Source organism: Caloenas nicobarica, chromosome 6 (assembly GCF_036013445.1).
Source record: "Caloenas nicobarica isolate bCalNic1 chromosome 6, bCalNic1.hap1, whole genome shotgun sequence".
Lineage (NCBI taxonomy): Eukaryota > Metazoa > Chordata > Aves > Columbiformes > Columbidae > Caloenas > Caloenas nicobarica.
This window is the reverse complement of record NC_088250.1, coordinates 23,893,603-23,917,355: the sequence shown is the minus strand read 5'-3', so window position 1 is coordinate 23,917,355 and position 23,753 is coordinate 23,893,603. Positions and strand designations below refer to the sequence as shown.

Here is a 23,753-nt window from a genome sequence, read left to right as displayed (position 1 = left end):
ATCTCAGATCCATTACATCACAGCTCTGCCATCAGCTACATCCTGCCCCATCCAAAAAAGAGCTGACTGCATGCAGATAGAGGGGGAAGTTAACATCTCACAGAGGAGAGTCACTGCAGCCAAATCCTGGAGCTGAAGTCATGGGTTGTGCCATTATTTGTTTTTCACTGGCAGATAATTCCATTTCCTTTCTGATCTCTCATAGATATCTGCCACTTCAGTATTCTGGGCAAACAATTTTACTGCATCTCATCATGTATCTTTTGTTTTCTCCAGCTTCCTTCATCTGTTGTGGGAGATCATTATATCTGCCCACCTTAGAGAGATAGTTAGAAGTAACCGTTCCTCTGTATGTTAGCAAAATGATAAGAGTTTTGAGAATACGACTTCTATAACAGATTGGCTTTTATCTTGTGTTCCATTGTATTTCTCAAACTACCAACTGCATTTGAGTTTTTATATTTTTTTCTTATTCTGTTTATGGCTTCTATGTGATATAACTCAATGCTCTACCAAGCTTGGAAAGTGGAATCAGTATGGCTGCATTTGCATGAAGTTTTGCTTGAGCTAGATAAAATAGGAAGCATAACAAATATTTTGTACAAATGAACTGTAATAGTCTAATTTGGCTTGAAAAAATTGCATGCTCACTAAGATTTGGTTTTGACTCTCAGCTTGCATTTATAAAACCAGTCAACTGAAAAAAACATTAACTACTGAACATGGCACGTTTTTACTCTGCATTTTTCCAGAATAGAGACACACTTTTAGCACTTCTCTAAAAATTTCAGAATTAAAAACTTGCCTGATAAGTGGACACCTTCTTCATCTTCCTTGGCTGCATTTAACAGTGAATTCTCAAGGATCTGTGCTGTACTGATGATGACATCGTTTCTTCTGACAACTTCAGGAAATGAGATTTTCAGCTGAGAATCACCACTTAAACCAATAACCCGATACCAACGCTTCAGGAATGGATTAAACTCCTTTCGTAAATGTTGTTCTACCAATGGTACCTGAATAAAAGTTTCCAAATCATTTACACCAGCGCATCCACAGGATTAAAAATACATGCCTGTTTGCCAGAAATGTTGTTAGGTGAAATACACTTCATACAAAATACACTTTTAAAAAAACCCCATCTCCTTATTCACTGCAGGGTAGGATTAAAAAAACCCAACCTACCAAACAGAAAAACCAAAACCAAACACTAAAAATCCCCAAACCAACCCCTCCCCTCCAATTGCTCCTATGAAATCTTTTTGTCCCAAGAACTTTGCCTTAACTGTACCTTAGAAAGCATGAACAAAACATGCATCCTCTGGCTCTTCAACTGATTTTATAACATGCTATCAATTTTATTCTTATAGGACGATATGGGTATATTTTATCATTTTAATAAAATTCTTGAATGTATTTATATATGTCAATATTACAATAGAAGATTACATTATATGTGATAATTTTAACTATAAAAAAGAAAACAATTATCAGAAAATCTGACAGAATATTCCTCAACTACTATGAAACTCATTAGGTGGCCTTCATTACCAAATCCAAACATAGAATGTGAAAAATATTTTAATTTTTTAAAAATATTATATTAGTTCTATTCATTCTAACATGAAGTTGTACTTTTTCCAACGATGTGGTTATTCTGGCACATCTAAATTTGTACTTGCACTAGGGCAATCTAAAATCATTCATGCATGCACCATGATGATGGTGCAATGTAGATGACAGTCTAGAGTTATATGCCTTTAAACATAGACACATCTGAAGAAGCCAAGTAATGTGTTTATATTCATTTTACAAGTTCTATATTAACAGTACATTAGGTTTGAAAAATGCTGGTGTTTTTTTTTTAAATGGACTAACATACCTTATTAACAAGTACTATAACTTTTCCAGGCTCTGATGCTCTTTTCTTCTTATCCAAGTGATCTTTGGTAATGTAAACAGCCACTCTGGTTTTACCACTGCCTGTAGGGAGACATATTATAATATTCTCCCCATTCAGTGCTGGCTTTGCAACTTCCATCTGGTAATCTCTCAGGATCAGATCTGGCTCAGGTGAAGATCTGGTCTCCATTTCACCTTCATCTAAGGGTACAAAGAAATTAAAATATCAAACAGGAGGCATAGAACATTTATCAGAATATTGCACAAGTGTCAAAGGGGAAAATATTAATTTACTAATATATCCTGAATAAATAGAAACAGGGCATATTAGTATAGGTAATGGTGCTCTGTGGACCTGTGCATCTCTGGATCAGAACTGCTTACATCCAGTCACCAAGCAGGGTAGGTGGAATATGCCACAATGTGTCTTCACTCACCTATCTTGACATGTCTTGTATTATGTATGAACTTAAATGATTCAGGTCAGTAGCACTGGGACCAACAAAGGTTGTGTTCAGAGCTGCTGTATTTATAATCTAGCCAATAATATGTGACATTCTCTTTCATCACTACTGAAATTTATTTGGTTGCAAGTGAGCTACTTTTTTAAATACTTCCCAGAGGATGAAAAAAAGGATGGAGCCAAAGAAAGAAAAAGAGATAGGGACCACTTAAGAAATGATGAAGGGAGTTATAAAGTAGAAAGGCCAAAGAGATAAGAAAATCCAATTGCCCATACAAGATAGAGCTAACTGCAGAATGTATCACACCTATTCATGGTAGATCGCGCTGCTTCCAGACTGACTCACACATAATGCAATCGAGCCATTCACTAAAAAGCCATATACATTTGCCACCTGAAGGCCAAATCCTTCCATCCATCATATAAAATACAATGGCAGAGAGTTCAGATCTATGGCTCACAGGTGAAACAAACAACATTCGAAAGCTAAAAGTGGAAAAATGCTGTTGCGTTATTTCAGGCAGTAAGAAAAGGGTATCAAGTCTTTTGAGTTTACATGTATTTAGGAAGTAAAAAAAAAAAAAAATTAATATCAGAAAGATTTATTTCAATGGACTTTTGGGCTTTTTTTCCCCCTAGAGATATGTTTGAATCACACTCAAAGCATTAACTGTCCTCAGTGAAGAAAAGGCACAAATCCACCCTACTAGACTAAAAATGAGGACAAAATCCCTTTAGTTTTATTTCCTGGTGATATCATTAAATGAAGAATCATGAGGATTTTATTATCACTGATACATTACACACAAAATAAGTGTATTATTCTAGTATCCCTGATTCCATTAAATAAAATTAAACTAACAAAAAGTAATGAAGCTTGCTAAAATACTGCTGATGGAAACATCCGAATGCCATTCTTAAGTGTTTTTTGCTTGTTTTACCTTTTAGTGTGAGCGCAGTATTACCTGGAACACAGGGAAATTCACACCAGAGAGTACTTGCTGTTACTTATCTTGACTTCTACTACTCTCTTTGAGGAAGAACGTTGTTTGCTTTCTGGTTGGCTAAATTCAATAGTTCAATCACATTGAAACTAGCACTTTATCACCCATCTGTTTGGTTAAATTTCAGTTCCTTAACATCCTCACTTAACTGTCCAGGCCTAAAAAATATTTAACTTCGCTCTCTCCCAGGTTCCTCAGCCCCTGTTTTGACAAAGCCTAACACAGGAATCTCTTCAAAGGATATGGTTCCACTAAAGAACTTTCACTGTGAAAAGTGTAACTTTAGAGAAATTGTCTGCCTTCATACAAGGCTCATACGAATTGGTGCTCTGAGGTAAAAGAAACACGGTAATTATTCTTGTTGTCCTAATTCCACCATTTGTCTTAAATGTAAAATGATCCTTGCACAGTAAATTGCGACTAAATCCACATGATTCTTTTCATTATAATACAAATAATGTCAGTGCATTAAGATGCTATCCAAATATTCCTGTTAATACAACAGCCTTACTGCAAAATTTCAAATTATAAAAATCCATAAATATGACAAAGTCCATCTGTATCTCCTTAGCTTGTTTTCTCATAGTTGCTCTCACTGAGTTTACAAGGCATGATTAAAAAGCATGAATGATTTTTGAAACATTTTAACTAGTTGTTTTTAAATCACATGTAAAAAGGACATAGAGCAAGTAAACATCGGAAGAAAAATTATTCTGCATTCTTCACATAACTGTAGTGATTTATTTTTTTCTACTGGAGTAGTGGACATAGCCAATGCCCAGTTTACTTAATGGCAGATTTTTCAGGAATCTTATAGGATCAGGCCATATATATCTATGTGCTGCCACATACTAGTAGCCTACATCAGCCTGACCAACTGCTATAGTGTGACTGTCCACAGAACAGAGAAGTTTCTGTGCCCAGACATTTCATGTGATGCAGTGAGGAAAAAAAATACAATGTGACTGATGAGTCACCTCAGTTGATGCAGAAGTACAAAGTATATTCTCCACAGTTAGGAATACACAGACTAAAATCCTAGCTATAGGGTAGCAATTTACATCTGAGATATCCTGAATTTTCTGTGTACTCACAAAATACATGGATTTTAATATTTAAAAATATTGAAACTATTTTAAAAGCATTTATAGTAAACACTTTGCAGGCATATGATAGATAACATTTAAATTGATTTTACTAATTTAATACTAGCTTTATTAGGCAGAGCTGGCCTGAAAGGCACCCAGATTATTTCTAGCCCTTGCACAAGACACAGTCCCTGCACAAACTTTATAAAGGCTAGATTCCAAGGGATGAGTGGTTCCTCTTGAATTCTGTGTAGGTAAACATAGGCTGCTCACCATGGTGGACAGCTGCAAATTTATTCTGCCTGAGGTCTAAGATTAAAAAAATAGGAAAAAAAAAAAAAAAGTGATGTCTTTTACAACAGCAGTGTTTAATTGGGCTCAGAGGCTATATATAGCAAGTTCATATCTGTCTGCAAAGTATTATCTAAACACAGTCCAATATTTAGTTTAAAACTATATTTAGAACTTGCACATATGTTTAAATGTGAGATTTGCAAAGGTCTTCAGATAGTAACCTCCATTGATTACATTGCTTTTACAAACAGGGCTAAATTACTTAGGTCCAAAGTGGACCTTCATTACTGTTCTGTAGGTACCCTGGGAATGCTTCTTGTCACCTTTAGATGCCTCTAAAGCATGTCCTGTTCCCTCTCACATACCCTATGCAGGGGCCATGCACAATCTAACTCCTCTCTGAGAGCAAAAGAAGCACATACATACGGCAGCATTATGAATATCTGTACAGGCGACTGGACTGGATGAATTCTGGAAGTCCCTTCCAGCCTATGTGATTCGATCATTCTACATCACTGACCATTTTGTATGATGACGATGTATAGAGACCTATTCAGATGATCTCAGTAAATCAACTCTTTTGGGGCTTGGACTTGAGTCCAGACCCATGAAAATGGCATCGGTTTTCCAACAAAATAAGAGGAAGTCTGGCATCTAAATACTGTGAACTAGAGTTCACAGTGAAAACCTTCCACTGATTTTTGTTCCAGCCTATTCAAAGAGTGCTTACCCTCCACAGCTTATTTTGCAATTACTAAATAACAGAAGGAAAACATACCTGAATCACTGGTTGTGCAGCTGTGTCCCAAGTTTTCTTTCAAGTTACTGACACTTCCATCTCCTATGGAGACATCTGACTCTAAATGAAAAACACAAACAAATGTAGCATAGTGTATTTGCTATATATAGCAAAAGCATATTGTGTGCTCTCTTGCTAAGTTGTTAAAATAGGCCCAGACAAATGTCTGGCAGGGATGGCTGAGGTATAATTTCCTTTATTAGACTTCTTAGGTAAACAAAAAACTGGGAACAATGTAATTCATTTTCATATGAAAGAAAATAGGGAGTTGAAGATGAAAATCTAAATGGCAGAGGTAAGGCAATGTGGATCATGATTTACTGTTGTCAGCGATGTTCTGTTTACTTGAAAGCAAAGGTGACCGTCTGCATGATCCTCTCTAGCCCTGTTTTACTGTATCCTTTCAGAGGGGTGAAGGGCCAAGAAAGAAGAAAGAAAAACATGTTGGTCTACTGGATACACAGCACTGCTGGCAAACTGAAGACATTCTCTTTTATTCCCTGTAAGCCACGTGAGTTACATCTGTTGTAGAAAAAAAAAAACAGAACTGTGATTTTTTTTAAAGGGTTTCCTCACATAACATGAAAAGAATAAACAATAATTCCCAGGTAAATAAAAGCAGAGAGGAATTATTAAATCTTCCAAACTGCAAGTAAAAGCAGCGACCGACAATCCCGTTACATTGCAACAGAAATCTGGGAAGCTTACTGTAGATATTCTAATGCTAAGCTCTCCCTCTGCTGGGCAATCAATGTATTACACTGACTCTTTTTCAGTCACAAATGTCATTTATATCGCTAGATTTTCCAAAACTCAGTCCTTTTAATATCTGAAGAGATACACAGTTCTTCTGGAAAAATCTGCTGCAAGCAGCCTCACCCTGCAGTCAGCTTACCTGCAGCACTCTGCAACTGAGCTCATAGTGTGCATGAGAAATCAGTCAGAATAATTGAGCTGTTTTGATTAATTATCTTATGAACTTGTGTCCTATCAAGTTTTTAATCTTTTTTTTCCAATGAATATCCCATTATGGTCCCTATCTGTATTGTCCTCAAATTACTGTCCCCCAAAATAATTCATAAAGCAAAACAGATGCCATGAATGAGAGTTTAGAAATGAATAGAAGTTACAATCTGATTGAATGGTACTCCTGAAATACACATTACAAAATCTTGGTAAGTGAGGTGGAAATTAAACCTAGTCTGCGTTCAGTAAGAACACGAAGCTTTGACTTTCCTTTATGCAAGTTTTGCTCTCCTCGAAAGGTGAATGAACAACAGAAACTGCTGTTTCTCAGGCAAGTATAATATAGACAACTGAAATGAAGCTACTTTAGCTACCACTAGGAGTCAGGTATCTAAGTCTTTATTTCTAGTTTTTTCTAACAACCATGAAAAGTGATGCAAATATTTGTCTTGCTGTCCTACAGTTTTCATCATTTATTCCATACGGACCTCAGAATCCGATCCAACTATGAATCACCAGCATCTGTAGGAAGCGTTATGATAGGCAAGGCCATTAAAGACTTTAAGCATCTAAATTAGAAGCCTAGTTTCCTAGAAATCAATGCAATCAACAGAAAACACTTAAAAATATATTCACATCAGAAGGCTGATTTATATAAAATTTCCCAATTATATAATAGCATGCATTTAATATCATGTTAAAAGATGGCATTGTCCTTGAAAAAAGAAGGAAGCCTCACCAGTTCCATGCTAAAAGACCTGCAACAAACTATTAATTAAGTAGCATTAGTGGGAATTCCAGCTACAAAAATGACACTGCTATCTCTTGTTTTCACTTTCTAGCAATCCATGCAGATAGTAAAGAGAGGATGAAATTAAAATTCTGTGCATCTATTCCATGTGGTCTCCCATCTAAAATGATCTACTGAAAGATGTATATGTAGCAAAGAATATGCATTCACAAAATGTTTTGTACATAACTATCTGAATTACAATGTGCAGCATACATTACAAAATAATCTGTCAACAGAAAACATCAGTGGTGAAGTGAAATGCAAAATACCCATCTTCCAGATTAAAGGTAAATAGAATAATTTCCTCCTTTTTCAACTGTGGCAACTTCAATTATTTTAAAATAAAATTAAAAAACCCCCCAAACAAACAAACAACACACTAAGTCTTTCCAAAACAATGAAGATAAAAGAGTTGGTATTCTAACCGCTGTTTTCACCGCTTTCACTAGTTTTCCTTTGCAGTGCTACTTGCATATTGTAATGCAGCATACTCCACAGAAACATTTTCAGTCACTTCGCACTGACTAATAAGTATAAATACAGTGGAATGTAATGAAAAAGAAAGGATCTATGAAGTATTAATGAAAAAAGTCTTCCTAAAAAGTCTTCCTTTCCTGTCCTGTGCTACATTATATCGTAGAATAAGTTTCGAACATCTGAAAGTATAAATGACGGACCAAAATATAAACAGGCTATTAGAATTGGTCCTACTTTCACATTAATGGGCGTTTCTTCTAATCTGAAATATTAAGGGACATTTTGTGAGACATTAAAGAAATCTCCAGTTACAGTGTAATTATTAGCTCCAATCAACTTTTTTTTTAATGAAACAGGCCTTGAAAAACAGAGCTGCTATTTATTTAAATCGTTGTTTATACAGGTAACTTTAGCCTTAATCCCAGTGTTTAACTTCTGACCTTGCAAATTTGCTGCTTTTGTGTTGGTTTTTTGTGTGTGCAATTTCTTATCTGTGTTTTTGCATGTGCAATTTCTCTCTAGTTTTCTCTTTGGCTAAATGATCTATCTCTACTTTGTCTTTATGACCCTATTGCCCTCATACCAAGGGGTCAGAGGAGGCTTTAGATACAATGCAATTACAGTAATTTCAAGTGACTTGAAAAAGCTTCTTTCTCCTTGAAATTTGTCCTTCTCAATACTTGAAGGAATGATGGGAGTGTACTGCAAAACTGACAACACTTGACAGCATCAAATTGCAAATTAGGTGGGTTCCCAGCCTATTTGGAAGTAGAATCTGGCCTCCAGTTGTATTTTCAGCTGTCTGGTCTAAAACTACAGTTTTATGAGATCATGAGAAAAGTTGAAAATGAAAAAAAGACTTGAGTACAAGTCTGTGTGTACAAGCACATAGAGATCAAAGCTTCATGATGGCTCAATGTGAGCCAGTTCCTCTACAACCATCTTCATGCAGCATTGCCTCCTGGCAGCTATTGCTATGTTGCATCTACACTGCTGGTTTAGTTCATCTCAGGAGTGCACATTTACAGTAAATCTGTCAATTGTCCCCATTTACACTACTTTGGGTCATATCACAGAGCCGGTTTGGATCACAAGAAATGAAACCAAATGAGCTTCCAGCCACTGCCAGTCCACATGAAACTGAAGTCAGTCTGAACCCAACTGCCAGAATTCAGGTAGTACAGACACCCTTAGCACCATTTCACTGAACAGATCTGCTCAACTATGCAAAATGCTGATTTCCACTGTCTATTAATTTCAGTACAGTTCAGTGCTGAGGAGATCATATTTTTCAGGCTGGAATCACCTTGTGGCAGGCTAGTTAATAGCTAATAGATCTAAGTTTTCTATAACCCTCAATCTGATAAGAGTCAGGTAAAAGATAAGCTAACAGCAATGAAAACCTACTCTCAGTAAGGCTACAATTAAGAGCCTCAGCCTTGCCCTGAAAGGATCCTAGCTAAATGTGAGGATAACTCAGTCTGATCCATTCTGAATGATCATTAAATATCTGGCACCTCTTATTTATACTGCCAAATTATGTTCTAATCCAGGAAAACCAAGTTGATATTTTTGCTGTAATTAATAATTCACTACTTGCTACAAAGCATTGCGATATGCTGTTAATATCATGCTAAATGAGAAATAGGCTACTACTGTTGCACACTGAAAGGCCACAGTTTCCAGAGCCAACATTTTTTTTAATTGATTCATGTTTGATAAAAAAGAGCAGCTTTAGCTGTTTTACTCCTTTGGCTGAGTAAGCCTATTAAAATAATTTCAGGCAGGATTTATCTCAGTTGTAACTATTGTTTGAGCTCCATCTGAACTTGTAACACATATGAATGGTTCCTTAATCATATAGCATATGTTTGAATCATTGGTTCTCAGCTATGTCTGGGAACTGTTGCTGGTAATTGCTGTTGCTCATAATCAACTCCCAAGGCATGTTTTTCAAAGTGGATCCATGTAATCAACAGCCCACAACAACTTCTAAAAATTTCTACTAAAAATGAACTTGTGAGCATGTGACATGACAAAGGTTTTTTGATGCTCTGTAGATACTAATCTGTAAGATAAACAGAAAAATTACTTGTTGGACAGCACTAAAGAACTTACTAAAACAAAAAATGTTTTCCAATATAGAATTACCAGCCTTCCAGAAAGAAGTACTTAATACAGCTGTAGTTATAATGGTACAGAAACATTCTTCTTGATTTAAACTTTGCCAATATTGGGAGGAGTTGTCAATGTAAACTTAATGTTTTCATTGGATTGTATAAACCTACCATGAATAGGTCTGAAATAAAGTATTCATTTAACAGTATTAGTACTTTCAACTAACAATATTAAATATGATAATACAAAGTTGTTAGAAGTGCCATTTAAGAGGAATGGGAGATCATGAATGTTGCTCAATTATAAGAAAATCAAACAGCCCATAGTAGATAAAACATCATTACTATAACCAGGATACAGAAAATGTCTACATGAAGGCTGCACATCGCGTGCTACAGATTTGTTGGCCATGTCCTCCTAAGACATACTGTGCTAGCAAATTGGTTTCTGAACCAGCTCTTACCTTTCAGATTAAGAATAGAATCATAGGATCATAGAATAGTTTGGGTTGGAAGGGACCTTCAAAGGTAATCTAGTCCACCCCCCCTGCAATGAGCAGGGACATCTTCAACTAGATCAGGTTGCTCAGAGACCCATCCAGCTTGGCCTTGAATATTTCCAGGGATGAGGCATCTAACACCTCTCTGGCCAACCTGTTCCAGTGTTTTACCACCCTCACTGTAAAAACTTTCCTCCTCATGTCTAGCCTGAATTCCTGCTCTTTTAGCTTAAAACTAACACCCCTTGTCTTATTGTAACAGGCCCTGCTAAAAGGTCTGTCCTCATCTTTCTTTAAGTACTGAAAGGCCACAATAAGTTCTTTCTGGAGCCTTCTCCAGGCTGAACAACTCTCTCAGCCTGTCTTCATAGGAGAGGTGTTCCATCCCTCTGAGCATCTTGGTGGCCTCCTCTGGCCCCTCTCCAACAGGCCCGTGTCTTTCCTATGCTGAGGGCTCCAGAGCTGTACACAGTACTCCGGGTGGGGTCTCACCAGAGCAGAGGGGCAGAATCACCTCCCTCGATGTGCTGGACATGCTTCTTTTGGTGCAGCCCAAGATGTGATTTATCCTATGGGCTGCAAGTGCACATTGCCAGCTCACGTCCAATTTTTCATCCACCAGTACCCTCAAGTCCTTCATGGCAGGGCTGCTCTCAATCCCTTCATCCCCCAGCTCGTATTGATACCAGGGGTTGCCCCGACTCAGGTGCAGGACCTTGCACTTGGCCTTGTTGAACCTCACAAGGTTCACATGGGCACACTATTCAAGCTTGCCCAGGTCAAGTAGGACAACATATTCTTGTCCTAGAGCAACTCTTCGAACTGAAGTGAACAAATTTGTACATCTGACGACTAAAATTGCTGTTTCTGTTAATTCATAGGAAGAAATGGAATTTACTGCTTCCAAAAAAATCAAGATTTATTTTTTCCATTCATTCCCGTTACCTCAACAGTACTGTATGTTCCTGAATTTCTGAGTGAGACAGGAGCTAATGCATCAAGAATATTCTCTCAGTTACTTGCAGTTACTAAATTTGTGCTGGTACCAGCACAAAATACCAGTTATTGGACATACCAGAAACAACAGAATTCCTTCCAGTAGATGTTTCCAATACACTGTTCTCACTGCTGAAACTACCATTCACATTTTCTTGCTGTTTCAAATCCTCCACTATGGCATATCCTGGTTGGCTTATAACTTCTGTTACTTCATTTGTACTGTTATTCATCCTATTTTGTCCATTCTCTGTTCCTAGAAAATAAATAGAAATTCCACAGCAATATCAAACATTTGATTCATTTAAGTGTGAGGCACAGAAAACATAGAACTAACCTGCATTCATTGTTCACAGAACAGCATAATGTATGGTTTTGGTCTTGACTTAAACGTTATAGTTTGGAATTTTGATGTTTTCATAAATATTTATTAAGAAGATTGTTGGTCATAAATTTCAAATATTTGCAGTGACCATAAAGATCTGAAAATTAAATTTGTGGACTACACCATGTTTCCTTCCTTTTTAATTCCATTGGTCCTGTAAGCTCATAAATGGATGTGCCTTACAACAGGACCTCAAAACTTGCCCATAAAACAGACAATCTGAGAGAGCTTTCAGAAAATGTTTTCCCTCCTTCCATTTGTTCATCTTATTTCAAATATGGAAATAATTTCTCTTCGACTTGTCTGTTACTAATATTTTATTCTTATTAGAGTCACATAGAACTAAGAGTGCTCCAAAGGCAAAAAATGATCTTCAATAAATTATAAACATTTTTTAGAAAAACTACGCATCACTGAATTCCAGAGTTTTCCCAATTTCGAACTCAATTACTCTGCAATTAGAAATTAAATTTAAAGAAATTAATAGAGTTCATTTATTTCAAGAATTATTCTTTATGAAGTTCTCAATTTCTATGTATAGTTGTCTGATAATAACATATTTTACTGTAACAAATCATTGAGGATGAACCTGGAGTGATAAAATGTAGCACCACTCTTCTCCTTCCAAGGTACCCAAGGAACCTGTTCTTAGTGTTCCCTGTCTATGACCTTATATGTGGATGCTACAGCAATCATACACTTTACATATCTACACATATACAGGACTGTGTACATGGAAAATTTCTTATCCTTTGGTAAGAGCCGCGAAGTTTATGCTTTACATATTAATCTGTACAGTTTTTGCAGGACCTACCTTGCCCAAGATTACTGAGAAACTGCAGAATAAATGCATTCATTCAGTATTGCATCAAACAACTGAATTAAGCTTAAGTTTTACCGTGTATGGTCTGCACTACACTGAAATCTCAGAAATGCAAAGTTTGAAAAGAATGGAAAATAAAAATATGAGAATAATTGTAATAATTTGCATATTTGCTAAATATTAATTACTTTGTTTACCTTACTGATAGTGAAGTAATGAAGACAGGAGTTTAAGCCTGACAAAGCTGCAACACAAAACGAAAATCAGGACCACAATAGCTGCTGAGCTGCTCCCAGCACCTGACTTTCATTCAGAACTATCTTCTGAGGCTCTAACTTGGTTGATCTTGTCCTGCAGACTGAAGCACTCAACCACTTTTGAACTGCATGCTCAAATATGGCAGCTGCTTATCTGTGTCTGGCAGAAGATAGGTTGATTCCTCTCCTCAACTGGAAGAGACACCTTCATGCCCCTCTTACACCAGTCTTGATGCATTGTCTCATATGCAGCAACTAAAAGTACAGAGACTCCTCAAGCAAGAAGGCTGGAGCTGCTATATGGGAAATCTATTAAAAAACTTCAGTTGCAAAAATCTTATAAAACATATGTGGACCCCAGTAAAAATGATGCATAGAGCATTTGGGGGCTGCTTCCTTTTTCATATTTTAGAATACAGGGGAGCACTGGGATAATTTTATAATACCATAATCATTGTTCAGGAATAAAGAGTAGCAGCCAAAAGCCTATAGCTTTTTAAGTTTCATTTCTGTAAATAATCTCTGTAATAGTTTATTCCATTATTTATAGTAAATTTTATACTATGTCTTGAGACTTAAGAATGTCTTATTCCCAAGGAGACATAGTGCAGTGTGCTTTAAAATGCTGTATATATTTGTGAACCATTCTATAAAGGAAACACTAATCCTTGTGTTGAAGAAATCCAGAAAAGGTTTGTTTTGTTAGCTTAAATTAATGTTCAGAATATTTTTATGAATCATTACAAAAACATCACATTGAAAACCAATGGGTTATAGAAGTAAGGATTCAGTTTAATTACAACTACATACATATTATTGTACTTCTGACATGGCTTCATAAGAATTTTTAGGGTTTAAGAATCTATTGAATAAGCTATTAAATAACTTGATTTTAAAATCCCTGGACAAGTGAAAGCATTAGTGTCAGTGTCACAGCAAAATCAATATGGTGAGAACCCTGCATTGTTTCATAAGTAACAGTACAAAAAATAGATATTAAAAGCCCACACATTAGTACTAGTGAAATAAGATGATTACCTCCTGTATTTCCGCTTAGATCATCTGCAAGGTCTCCATGTTGAGTTTCACGCAGAGCAATCAAAAAAGGAGAGAACCAATCTTTCTTCTGCACTATTCTGCTCAGTAGTTCCCTTGCACCATCTCTGTTCCCATGATTGTCAGTAACAGTGTGGATCTAGTGAAAAATTAAAAAAAAAATAAATAAAAAATACTGAGACAGACTTTGGAAATGGTTCAGGGAAGTTAACAAGATTAGTATAGGTATAAAAGCACTTCTCTCTGTCATCATTAAAACATACTTAAAAATGCTGCCCAGGGAAGTGGTGGAGTCACCATCCCTGGAGGTGTTTAAAAGGCATTCAGATGAGGTTCTTAGGGACATGGTTTAGTGCTAGAGTTAGGTTAGGTTATGGTTGGACTCTATGATCCTGAGGGTCTCTTCCAACTGAAATGATTCTATGATTCTATAAAGTGGGCCTGCCACTCATCAGAAGAGACTTACTACGGTTTTGTCCAACTTCATGTTTATCCCATATGTTTTTGGGTAGGATATATAAAACTTAGGAGATATGAAATTTAATTGGAGACACTGGCAGTACTGGACAATGGTTATAATAAATCACTGTATTATTATTATTATTATGGAATAATAATTGGTGTTCACACTGGTTTAGGGAATAACCAACCTTGATTAAGGAGCAGTGATGTTATACAGTTTACTAGAGCTCAGACTTAATCTGTAGCATGACCTCATACACAAAAAGGAACATTTCCCTTCTTAAACTCTGGCTTCATCCTCTTAATTCTCACTTAAAGATACAATAGCTAAACCTCTGGAACAGGGGTGTCAAACTCATTTTCACTGGGGGCCACGTCAGCCTCGTGGTTGCTTTCAAAGGGTCGAATGTTGCATTTATACATTTATACATTTACGCAACTACCCCTACATTTATAAATGTAACTACTCCTACATTTATACAGTCCTAAAATCACATTTGACCCTTTGAAGGCAACTACGAGGCTGACGTGGCCCCCAGTGAAAATGAGTTTGACACCCCTGCTCTAGAAAGTGGCTATTGCCCTCAAAGAAGCTTTGGGAAAATGTCCCAAGGCTGTCACAAGCAGAACTTGATACATGGTCACATGAGGAACAAAATGACCATCCCAAAAGTAAGGCAGCCCAAGAGAGGTGTTTAGTCCTCAAAGACAATCTTCTCAAGGCTCGAGAATCACCCATCTTGATATGCAAGAAAAGGGGCAGGCATGGCAGTGGGAAGCCCTGACTGAGATTGAACACTAAAGGAAGTGCATGGGAAGTGGGAGCAGGGAGAGGCAAACAAAAAGGAATACAGAAATGCATTAAGAAAGCCTTGGCACAGTTGGAGCTGAAACCGGCAGGATTGTGAAGGGTAATGAGGAGCTTAATGGAAATACCAGCAGCAAAAAGATGACCTGGGGGAACATGTGGAACCATTAGGAATGGAGCCAATAACCTCCTAAAAGGCCCCTACCTCTGCCTGCTGTTACCATGCTCAGCTCCTTATCCCTTGGGGTGCAGCTGGCCTTTACTGCTACCTGCCAGTCACTAGACAAAATTACATATATGACTGTCATTTAACTGAGATGCAAAAGCTCAGAGGGCAAATATGATGAAGTTCCACCCTCGGTTTGGCAGTTTCCCCCCTATTGATATGGCAAGTATTATTTCAATTTCTTCTTCTAACACCATTTCAAACTATCTGTTTTTTGGGGTTCCAAATAAGTTTCACATTGGTCCAGGCAAGTCATTCTTAGCCAAATGGAGTAAACACTGGCAAATGTTTTCAGCAAAGGCTAACACTTCTCTTTTTTGTCAAACTGGTATTCCTGCTCAGCTTCACTGCCTAGTATGATACTCCTTAGTGAACCTATGGCAAAAAAGGGAAAGTCTTGCTTTATTTTAACTCAAGTATTCTCTAGGACTTTACAGGCCATCACTAATTCCTGGTATGGTGCAGGGGCCAGAAGACACTTAATGATGTTCTGAGCCTAAAGTCTGTGGCAAAATGATAAGTAACAGTAAAGCCGGTCATATTCCTTCCACTTAAACACTGGCGTAGTCTAACTGGCCAGTTCGTGGCATTTTCTTTCCCTGGTTCTTAGCTGGCATCCCACCTGCTGGCCTATTGCCAACAGTCTTCATTGGCTTACTTGGAGCACTATTTCTCTTTTCCCCCAAGTTTGGGTACTGCCCTTTCATTTTTGCACTTACAAGGCCATTTCTAGTTGTGGCTTCCCATCTGCCCCACAGCTCTTGGGAGCAGCCAGTGTCTACGGCACTGCCTGGTGCCTGGCCTGACGGGTGGGCCACTTACCTGATCCAGGTCCTCCTCCTGGAAGATGCCCATCTGCAGGCACTTCTCGGCCACCTGCACGGTCTGCATTCTATCCACCAGCGTGCTGTGGAGCAGCTGCACCAGGTGCATGCAGAGGTCATGGTCGGCCTCCTCGGCTGGCGATGGCAGCTGGCTGAGGCTGGGGTTCACGTAGCAGGCAGCCAGGCTGCAGCCACCGTGCTCCAGCGCCTGCAGGAACTCGTGGAACCAGCCGCACCCCCGGGGTCCCCGCTCCACGGCCCGCAGCAGCTCCTCTGCCCCCTCCACCTCGCCCCGCTGCCGGGCGGCCGCCCGCACCTTCTCCCTGTCCTCCGCGCTCAGCGAGGGAAGCTGGTCCAGCACCGGCTGCACCCGGATGAACTGCTTCAGCCGCGGCCTGAAGCAGGAGATCATGTAGAGGAAGCGTTCGTCTCGGGACGCTTCTCCCATCGCTGCGCCGGCGGCGCCCGCGACACCCCTGCTGCCGCTGGAGAACGGCGGCGGGCACGGGGGGATGTGTCCGCAGGGGCGGCCGAGGGAGCCCAGCCGCTCAGCACCTGCAGTCTCCGCAGGCGTGTGTGCGGATGTCCGTGTGTCGAGCTCGGTGCGAGCTCGGAGCGCGTCCCTCGCCCCGCTCCGCACCCCCTCAGCTGCCGCCGAGCCTGCCCCGCTTCATCCGGGCCCCGGCGCCGCTTTCGGTTTCACTTGCGAGTTCGATGTGTGACGGCACCGGCCGGGACGGGCCCGCCCGGTACCTGGAGCCAAGGGCGCGGCTCTGTGTTACTCGTGAATATTTAAAACGAAACCTTCAACAGGAGCTAAGAGCTTAAAAAAAAGAACCTGAAGTCTATCTTTCACTTTCCAGCTGATGAGTTTCTGGGGCCAGTCAGTAGCCTCTCGCGGTTTTCTGTATTGGTGGCTTTCCAGGTGTGCAGCAACCCACAAACGAGACACTGTGGAGATGGTAACCCCAGGTGACCAGAGAGGTCTGCCTTCATTTGCAGGATGTGTCTCTTTGCAGAATACAGACCCACAAAAGGCCATAATGGAAGTAAAGCCGACTTGTATTTTGTAATGGTTTACTTCGGGTATATATTTAAGAGTTTGTTTTGGTTTTGTTTTTGGTTTTGTTTTTTCCAGTTTGAAGAATCCCACATTGTATACACAACAGGAGGTTGTAATGCATGTGATAAACTTCCTAGAGTAGTTTGTTAAATAGTTTCTGAGATTGTTGGGACAATCTCTTCCTGAGATGTGGTTTCACCCATATGGATGTCACTGAGCTTCAGGAGCACGCTTGGTTTCCATCGTAGTGTTTTATGGAAACTCAGTGTGATTCCGAGGTAAGGCAACAGATCCTTGACTCAATTTCATATTTTGTAGCAAGATGATAGAGTAAATAGAGAGCATCTTGACTACTGTGTTCTGTTTTGGTCCTGGACAGTTCAAGAGAGAGAGTGAAAAATCAGAGGGTCCAGTGAAGGGCCAACATGATGCTTATGGGGTTGGAGAGTTTGGCAAATGTTTGAAGGAACTGGGTCTATTCAGCCTAGAGAAAAGAAAGCTCAGGGGAGATCCAACCACAGTTCTCCAGCTCCTAAAAGTTGGATCCATCTCCACGGGGGTGCACAGGACAAGGGGCAACTGGAACATGTTCCTTCAGGGCAAATTGTCTTGCTATAACAAAAAATATTCTCCACTGTAAAAACAATTAGATGCTGGAATATATTGTCCAGAGAAATAGTGGGAGTTTGCTCAACAGAAATATTCAAGACTTGGCTTGACAGGGCCCTTCATTTAATGCCTTGCTTTTAAAAGGAAGCCAGGTATCTCCAGAGGTCCTTTCCCAGCCTAAAATTTCATGTAATTCAAATCATGCCCTCAACTGCTTGTCATGCTGAGACATGCTGCAGCGTTCTGCTCAGTGGAGCTTCCTTCAGTTGGAGGCTTCTTTCGCAGAAGAACTCGTTTTACTTTCCTTTCATTGTGTCCTGTCTGCTCATCTCAGGTTTCACTCTTATTGTCGTTACCTTTTTATTACAGCATTACCTTTTTATTTATGCAAATTTTCTTCTGACTGCTTTTCCCCCCCACTTTTTGCTTCTGTCTTCAGCACCTTATTTGGGTGGTGCCTCAGTCTTCCTCCTAAGACCTCAGGAGCCTGCAGCAGTTCCTAGGATGCAGTGTGTATAGTCAGGTTGTTTGTTTCGTTTCCCAAGTTTGTATACGTAGCAGTGGTAAATCACGCCCAGTGCATCTATATCACAACAAACCTTCACAGGTTCTAAGAGCCTGCAGATATTAAAAGGACACTCGTGACCAAGGGGGAAAAAAAAAATCAACGCTACTCTGTTATTCCGGCTATCTCTAGGTTGCACAGATGATGGCCGAACTCCTACTGTCCAATGATGCTGCAAATATGCTGACTCTACTGCTCGGGAGAGCTTACACTCCTCATAAACTCAGTGATTTTTGAGGCCTTTGTCGCTTTCAGGAACGACCGAACCTCGCCACAGGGTTCCCAGGCGGCGGCTCCAGCAGGGGCGGAGCGCACGGCCTGTCCCGCTGCGCACCGCCGGCTCCCGGCCCCCCCGCGTACCCAACACCCTCCCGCCCCGCACGGCCAAAGTCCGCGCGTACAGCTGGTCGGCTCAGGCGCAAGGGCTGAAGCACACGCAGGAATAACACAGGCGCTCCAGCGGCTCCGAGAGTTACATGGCGGGCGCCGCCCGCCGCTACAGCAGCCGGAAGCACCGCAGGCGCCTGAGCTGCCGCAGCGTAACTGCCCGCGCGGCGCCGCGCGCGCGCCCACCCCCAACGGCCGCTCTGGGCTCGCGCGCCCAGCGGGTGGGCGGGGTTTCGGCTGGCCAATAGCAGGGCCGCGGCTGGCGCGGCGTTGCTGGGGTGACGACGCTGCGGCCCCTGCGGCCCGTTCGCAGCTCCGCGGGGTCCCGCCGGCCCGGGGCTTCCTTTGGAATTGCCTCGCAGTGCTATAGCCGGCAATTACTGTTGTTACAAAGCTGGCACAGATGCTACCAGCGGCAGTGATGGCTGGCAGGGCTTTGCGTCTTTCAGGGCTACAGATCTGAGGTTGTTTCTGCAGCGTGATGACGATACTTTTTTACATGTGGTCTGCAGGAACCATCTGCAGCTGTGCTGAGGAGGAACGCTGGCGTCTTGGGACAAAAACCGTTCCGCTTTTTCTGTTTTCCCAGACTTGCTGATCTAACCAGTTCGGTGCAGTGTTTATTTGCACGAGTCTGCGGGTGTGTGCTCTGTCAGGCCCCTGTTGGCTGCTGTTAGTCGGGTGTTCCTCTTGGCCGATTGTGTGCACGACAAGCCCTGCATTGCTGCACCTGGAAAACTTCACCCGTGTGACCGTATTTTATTTTTCTTAGTAACTTCAATGCTTGGATTAAACATCCCTTGTTTAATTATAGGTGAATTAAGTTTACTTTGATGCTATAAGTAAGGACAACTTGTCAGCACAGTAAAATCTATAAGCTGCTCGTAAAATTGTAGCTCTCAGATACTCGAAGCCACTTCAAATATATTTATTCCCATGGTGTTGTGAGTCCGCTAAATCTCATTAATTTTTTTTTTCTCAATGTTTTTGATACAGAGATCTATTCAACCTTTGTGGATCCCTGTTAGTGGTGTTTGCATTAGAGTAACTAAATTCAAGTCAGTCACAAATGAAATGTTCACATACTGTTGCTTATGACTGAAATAAGTGCATTACATTTATTTGAGCGTATTTAGATTTCTTGCAATTAAGTTTTCATGGTGATATAAAATACTGAATATATCTACATTGTACAAGTGCTTTTATTTGTACAGTAAACAATTTTCCAGGAGATCTTTTCTGAAAGTAAAACAATAACTTCTCTTAACTTCATTATACAAAAACCTGTTATACAAGCAGGATTTGCTACAGCTCATAGTAGTGAAGTATTTATCTAGTTTAAGTTTTCAAAACTTTCTTTGTATTTCCAACTTTACAGTATCATAAAGTTTCAGTATAGAAAATAATGCAAAAAAAAGACAAATGCCTCTTGTGGGAGGCTTTAAGTTGGTCCATCCAGTTTCCATTCTAAAGAGAATAACCATATTCTGCATTCATTAATAATCAAAGAACTTCCTAAGTGGGCATTAAAAAACCGCCAAGAAGCTAGATGAAGAAAAATGTTTCTTCATTAATAATGGAGTTCTATCTACTGCCCATACACAGAGGTACAGTGAGGAAAAGTAAGCTTGCCAGAGTGATGCCTTCATGCAAGTACAAGCTCTGGGACATTTTCCTTTAGTATCATTCATAAAACTCAGTGTTGTCTTGATTTTTCACATGTGATCTATTCTGTGTATCTTGTTTTTTCTCCCATTAAGCTATTTGCTGATTAACTTCTAATATACTCCTTTTCAAGTCTAGAGAAAGAAAAAATATGTGTAGAGGAGATGTAGTATGTAAGTGAGACTGGGACTGCTGTATGATATAAGTACGTATCATTCCTAATAAAACTGAAGGAAATTTTAGCTTCAGAGTAATCGCGTTAAAGGACTTTCTGCATGCTTCTTTTATTCCAAGTAAGTAACAAACTACTTAACAATTAATTTCGTGTCTGGACAGCTGTCGAAAATGTGCCAATGGCTGCATACCAAGTCTGTCCCCAATCCAAATCAATTTTACAATTTACCAGTATTTTCATTAAAAATTTGATGTTAAATTTGGGAGACTAGGTTCCTTGCTATTTGTGCATGGCTGCTAGATACTACAGATCAACAAGTACATCCTCCTGTGTTTTAGTGGGGTGTGCTGCGGTGGTAATGAGGTAAGAGTAGACTGATAGGGAGCACTGAGGTTGCATTTTTGTCTGTGTGCAAAAAAGGAGGGGGGAAAAAACCCCACCCAATTCTGGTAACTTTATTAAATGCATAATTGCAACCATTTAGAGCAACTGCAAGTAATGGCGTGGGTATGAATAAAGTGTCACAAATTACACAGAGTTTAAAAACAAAATAAAAACCAAAAAACCAAACCCAAAACAAACAACAAAAAAGGACCCCACAAAACCAAAACACCCCAAACCCACAAACCAGTAGCCTCAGCACACAGACCCTGCTTATCAGACCCGTTTTAATTCCCTTTTTACTTGCTCCTGTTAGTGAATACAGTCATCAGGTTAGTGTTCCCTGCTTTGTTGGTCACTGTAATGCCCTTAGTACATCACTGTTGACTCCCACTGAATCTGGAAGCTCTGTTTGTGGAGAAGTGGAGGGCAGCTAACTCTCTGACTTGAACAGAATTAATCTGTAAATCTGTGCATGTAGAGAGACATGCTCATGCAAATGGTGCAGTTTGCTGCACAGCTTAAATATTGGAAGGGATCACAATCTACTGTTTGCTTTAAACATTGAACTAGACTCATAGCTGGTGGAAGATAATGAACTTCATTAAGAGCTCTGCTGATTTGTACTGTCTCACGTTTCACATTTGGAGTCATCGTCACAATTGCTTTGATACTTCAGCTACATTAGCTGCTGTTGAATTTCCAGGGTACTTCTCTGTATTTACAAGTTATAATTTACATGTATTTTTAGCCACAGGTTTTAAATGTAAATAGCCACGATGAGTGTTCGTAAGCTCGAGCAAGACCAAAATTAGTCTCCTAAAGTCCTGAAAGCCTCTATGGATATGTTACAGCTGTGTATTGTGATGTGTGGGTACACAACCCTTACGTTATTCCCAGCTTGATTTGGGTGGCACAGACCCATTCCTATCAAGTTAGAAACAGACTGAGCTTAAAGGGAACCCTGCCCAGAAAAACAAACAAACAAACAAACAGACAAACCACCATCACCAAAACAGCCCCCCCCAACAAAAATGACAAAAAATCCACAAAAATAAGAGAGACAATTTTTGCTGTTTAGAAAATTATCACGTTTCCAAACCCAATAGTTTGTACCTGTCTCGAGAAGAAAATTTTCTAGAAGAAAATTCTGATCCTGTGCAACCTGATCCAAGGTGAACCCGCTTTAGGAGGGGGGTTGGACTAAATGATCTGCAGAGGTCCCTTCCAACCCAAATAATTCTGTGATTCTGTGAAAAAAGCTTGAAGCAGTGGGTCTTCATGTGCTTCAACAGGAAAAGAAGGTATCTGAGGAGGCAAATCTTTCTCTGGCCCCTGCCAAAAAGGGCAGCTAGAGGATTGCCAGCCAAGTTGTCGTCTTTCATGTTGTGTTTCACCATTCATTCACTGGCAGATGTCCAGGGAGCTTAGAATCTCCATAACTTAGTAAAGTCTTCCTTAGTTGGGCCCCGTTTGAGATTTTTCTTGATAAATACAGACAGAAGAGAAGGAACAAAGCCTCTGAGCTGAGAAAAGGAGTAAGGGGTGTAGATTTTCCTTCACTTGGACAAACTGAAATATGTAGTTGTAACTTTTCTTCTTTCCCAACACTCCTTCCCCAGTCCACCTGTGTTGCTCAGTCTGTTTGCATTCATGTGAAATACCAACTGATGAAACTGGACAAAATATTTTTGTAAAGCAATGCTCATGCGTTGTACTTTTAAAATTAATTTTACTCTTAATTTATAGCAGACTTTTAAATGTAGCATAACCATAAATACCTTTTTGGAGAATGTGCTAGCTTTTTCTTTGTAATAGACATTAATATTAGTTACTAGATTGAGATAGAGCACAAGTTGTTAATGCTTCTTATTAAAAAAACCCCAAACAACAAAAAAACCCAATGGAAAAAGACAAACCAAAAACTACCCACCAAACCCCAAACCAGAAGCTATTTCACTTTGTTATTCAGCACTCCTGTTTCAGTGCAGTATATGTAGGCAGAGGTTCTGACTGGCCCAAAGGTGCTGTCACCTGGGATCTGATCCTGCAGGGCACCAAGCAGTGCACACCTGCTGTCGTCATGGCAGAAGTAAGAGCAGTCAGCATGTCGTAGCATTTGGACCTTCTAACAATCAAGAGTAGCATGAGGCAGGAGGAAGAATGATCTTGGATGGGAAGGGTTGGTTTTTCTTTTCACTGACGGAGGTATTCAGTTAATTAATTTTTGTGCAAAGGTAAAGCAGAGCCTTGCTCAGTAGCTCAACACACACACAAATTTTAAATGAGAAAAGATTCAGCCACTTTGGGTTTATCTACTGGCTGTGTATGACTAGAACTGTTATGTAGCATTCTCACCCCAATGTATAATATATGTGTCTATTAATGTGAGGGTTGACCCCTATTGCATTACTCTATAACATTGGTTTAGAACAAAGGGTTTAATTTGGTTTTAGTTAAAATTTCACTGCTCCCCCACTAACTGGGTTACATGCTTTTCTGAAACCTGTTCTCTTCCTAGAGGAATTTCGCATTAAAGCTTTAAGATTAGAGAATCATGTGAACATTTTAAAATATTAAAAAACAGTAATAAGAAAGTCAGTTTCTTCTAAAATAAACACAACATTTGAAGCAGAATAATATTTTAATAAAATTAAATCTAAGTATT

The 23,753-nt window shown here is 39.7% G+C and overlaps 1 protein-coding gene across 2 annotated transcripts in view; it reads right to left on the bottom strand.

The window, feature by feature from the left end:
* The window catches only part of IFIH1 (interferon induced with helicase C domain 1), a 30,768-nt gene extending 13,886 nt beyond the window's left edge, over positions 1 to 16,882 (bottom strand). The window contains exons 1-6 of one of the 2 annotated variants that reach the window (XM_065637530.1): positions 16,239 to 16,882; positions 13,903 to 14,059; positions 11,479 to 11,655; positions 5,530 to 5,610; positions 1,883 to 2,103; positions 806 to 1,016 (exon numbers count right to left, since the gene is read on the bottom strand). In XM_065637530.1, the coding sequence (XP_065493602.1) occupies positions 806 to 1,016; positions 1,883 to 2,103; positions 5,530 to 5,610; positions 11,479 to 11,655; positions 13,903 to 14,059; positions 16,239 to 16,688 (1,297 nt within the window). In that variant the 5' untranslated portion in view covers positions 16,689 to 16,882. The remainder of the gene's footprint in view (positions 1 to 805; positions 1,017 to 1,882; positions 2,104 to 5,529; positions 5,611 to 11,478; positions 11,656 to 13,902; positions 14,060 to 16,238) is intronic. The other variant, XM_065637529.1, reaches the window with a different exon arrangement.
* Between the last annotated feature and the right edge of the window lie 6,871 nt (positions 16,883 to 23,753).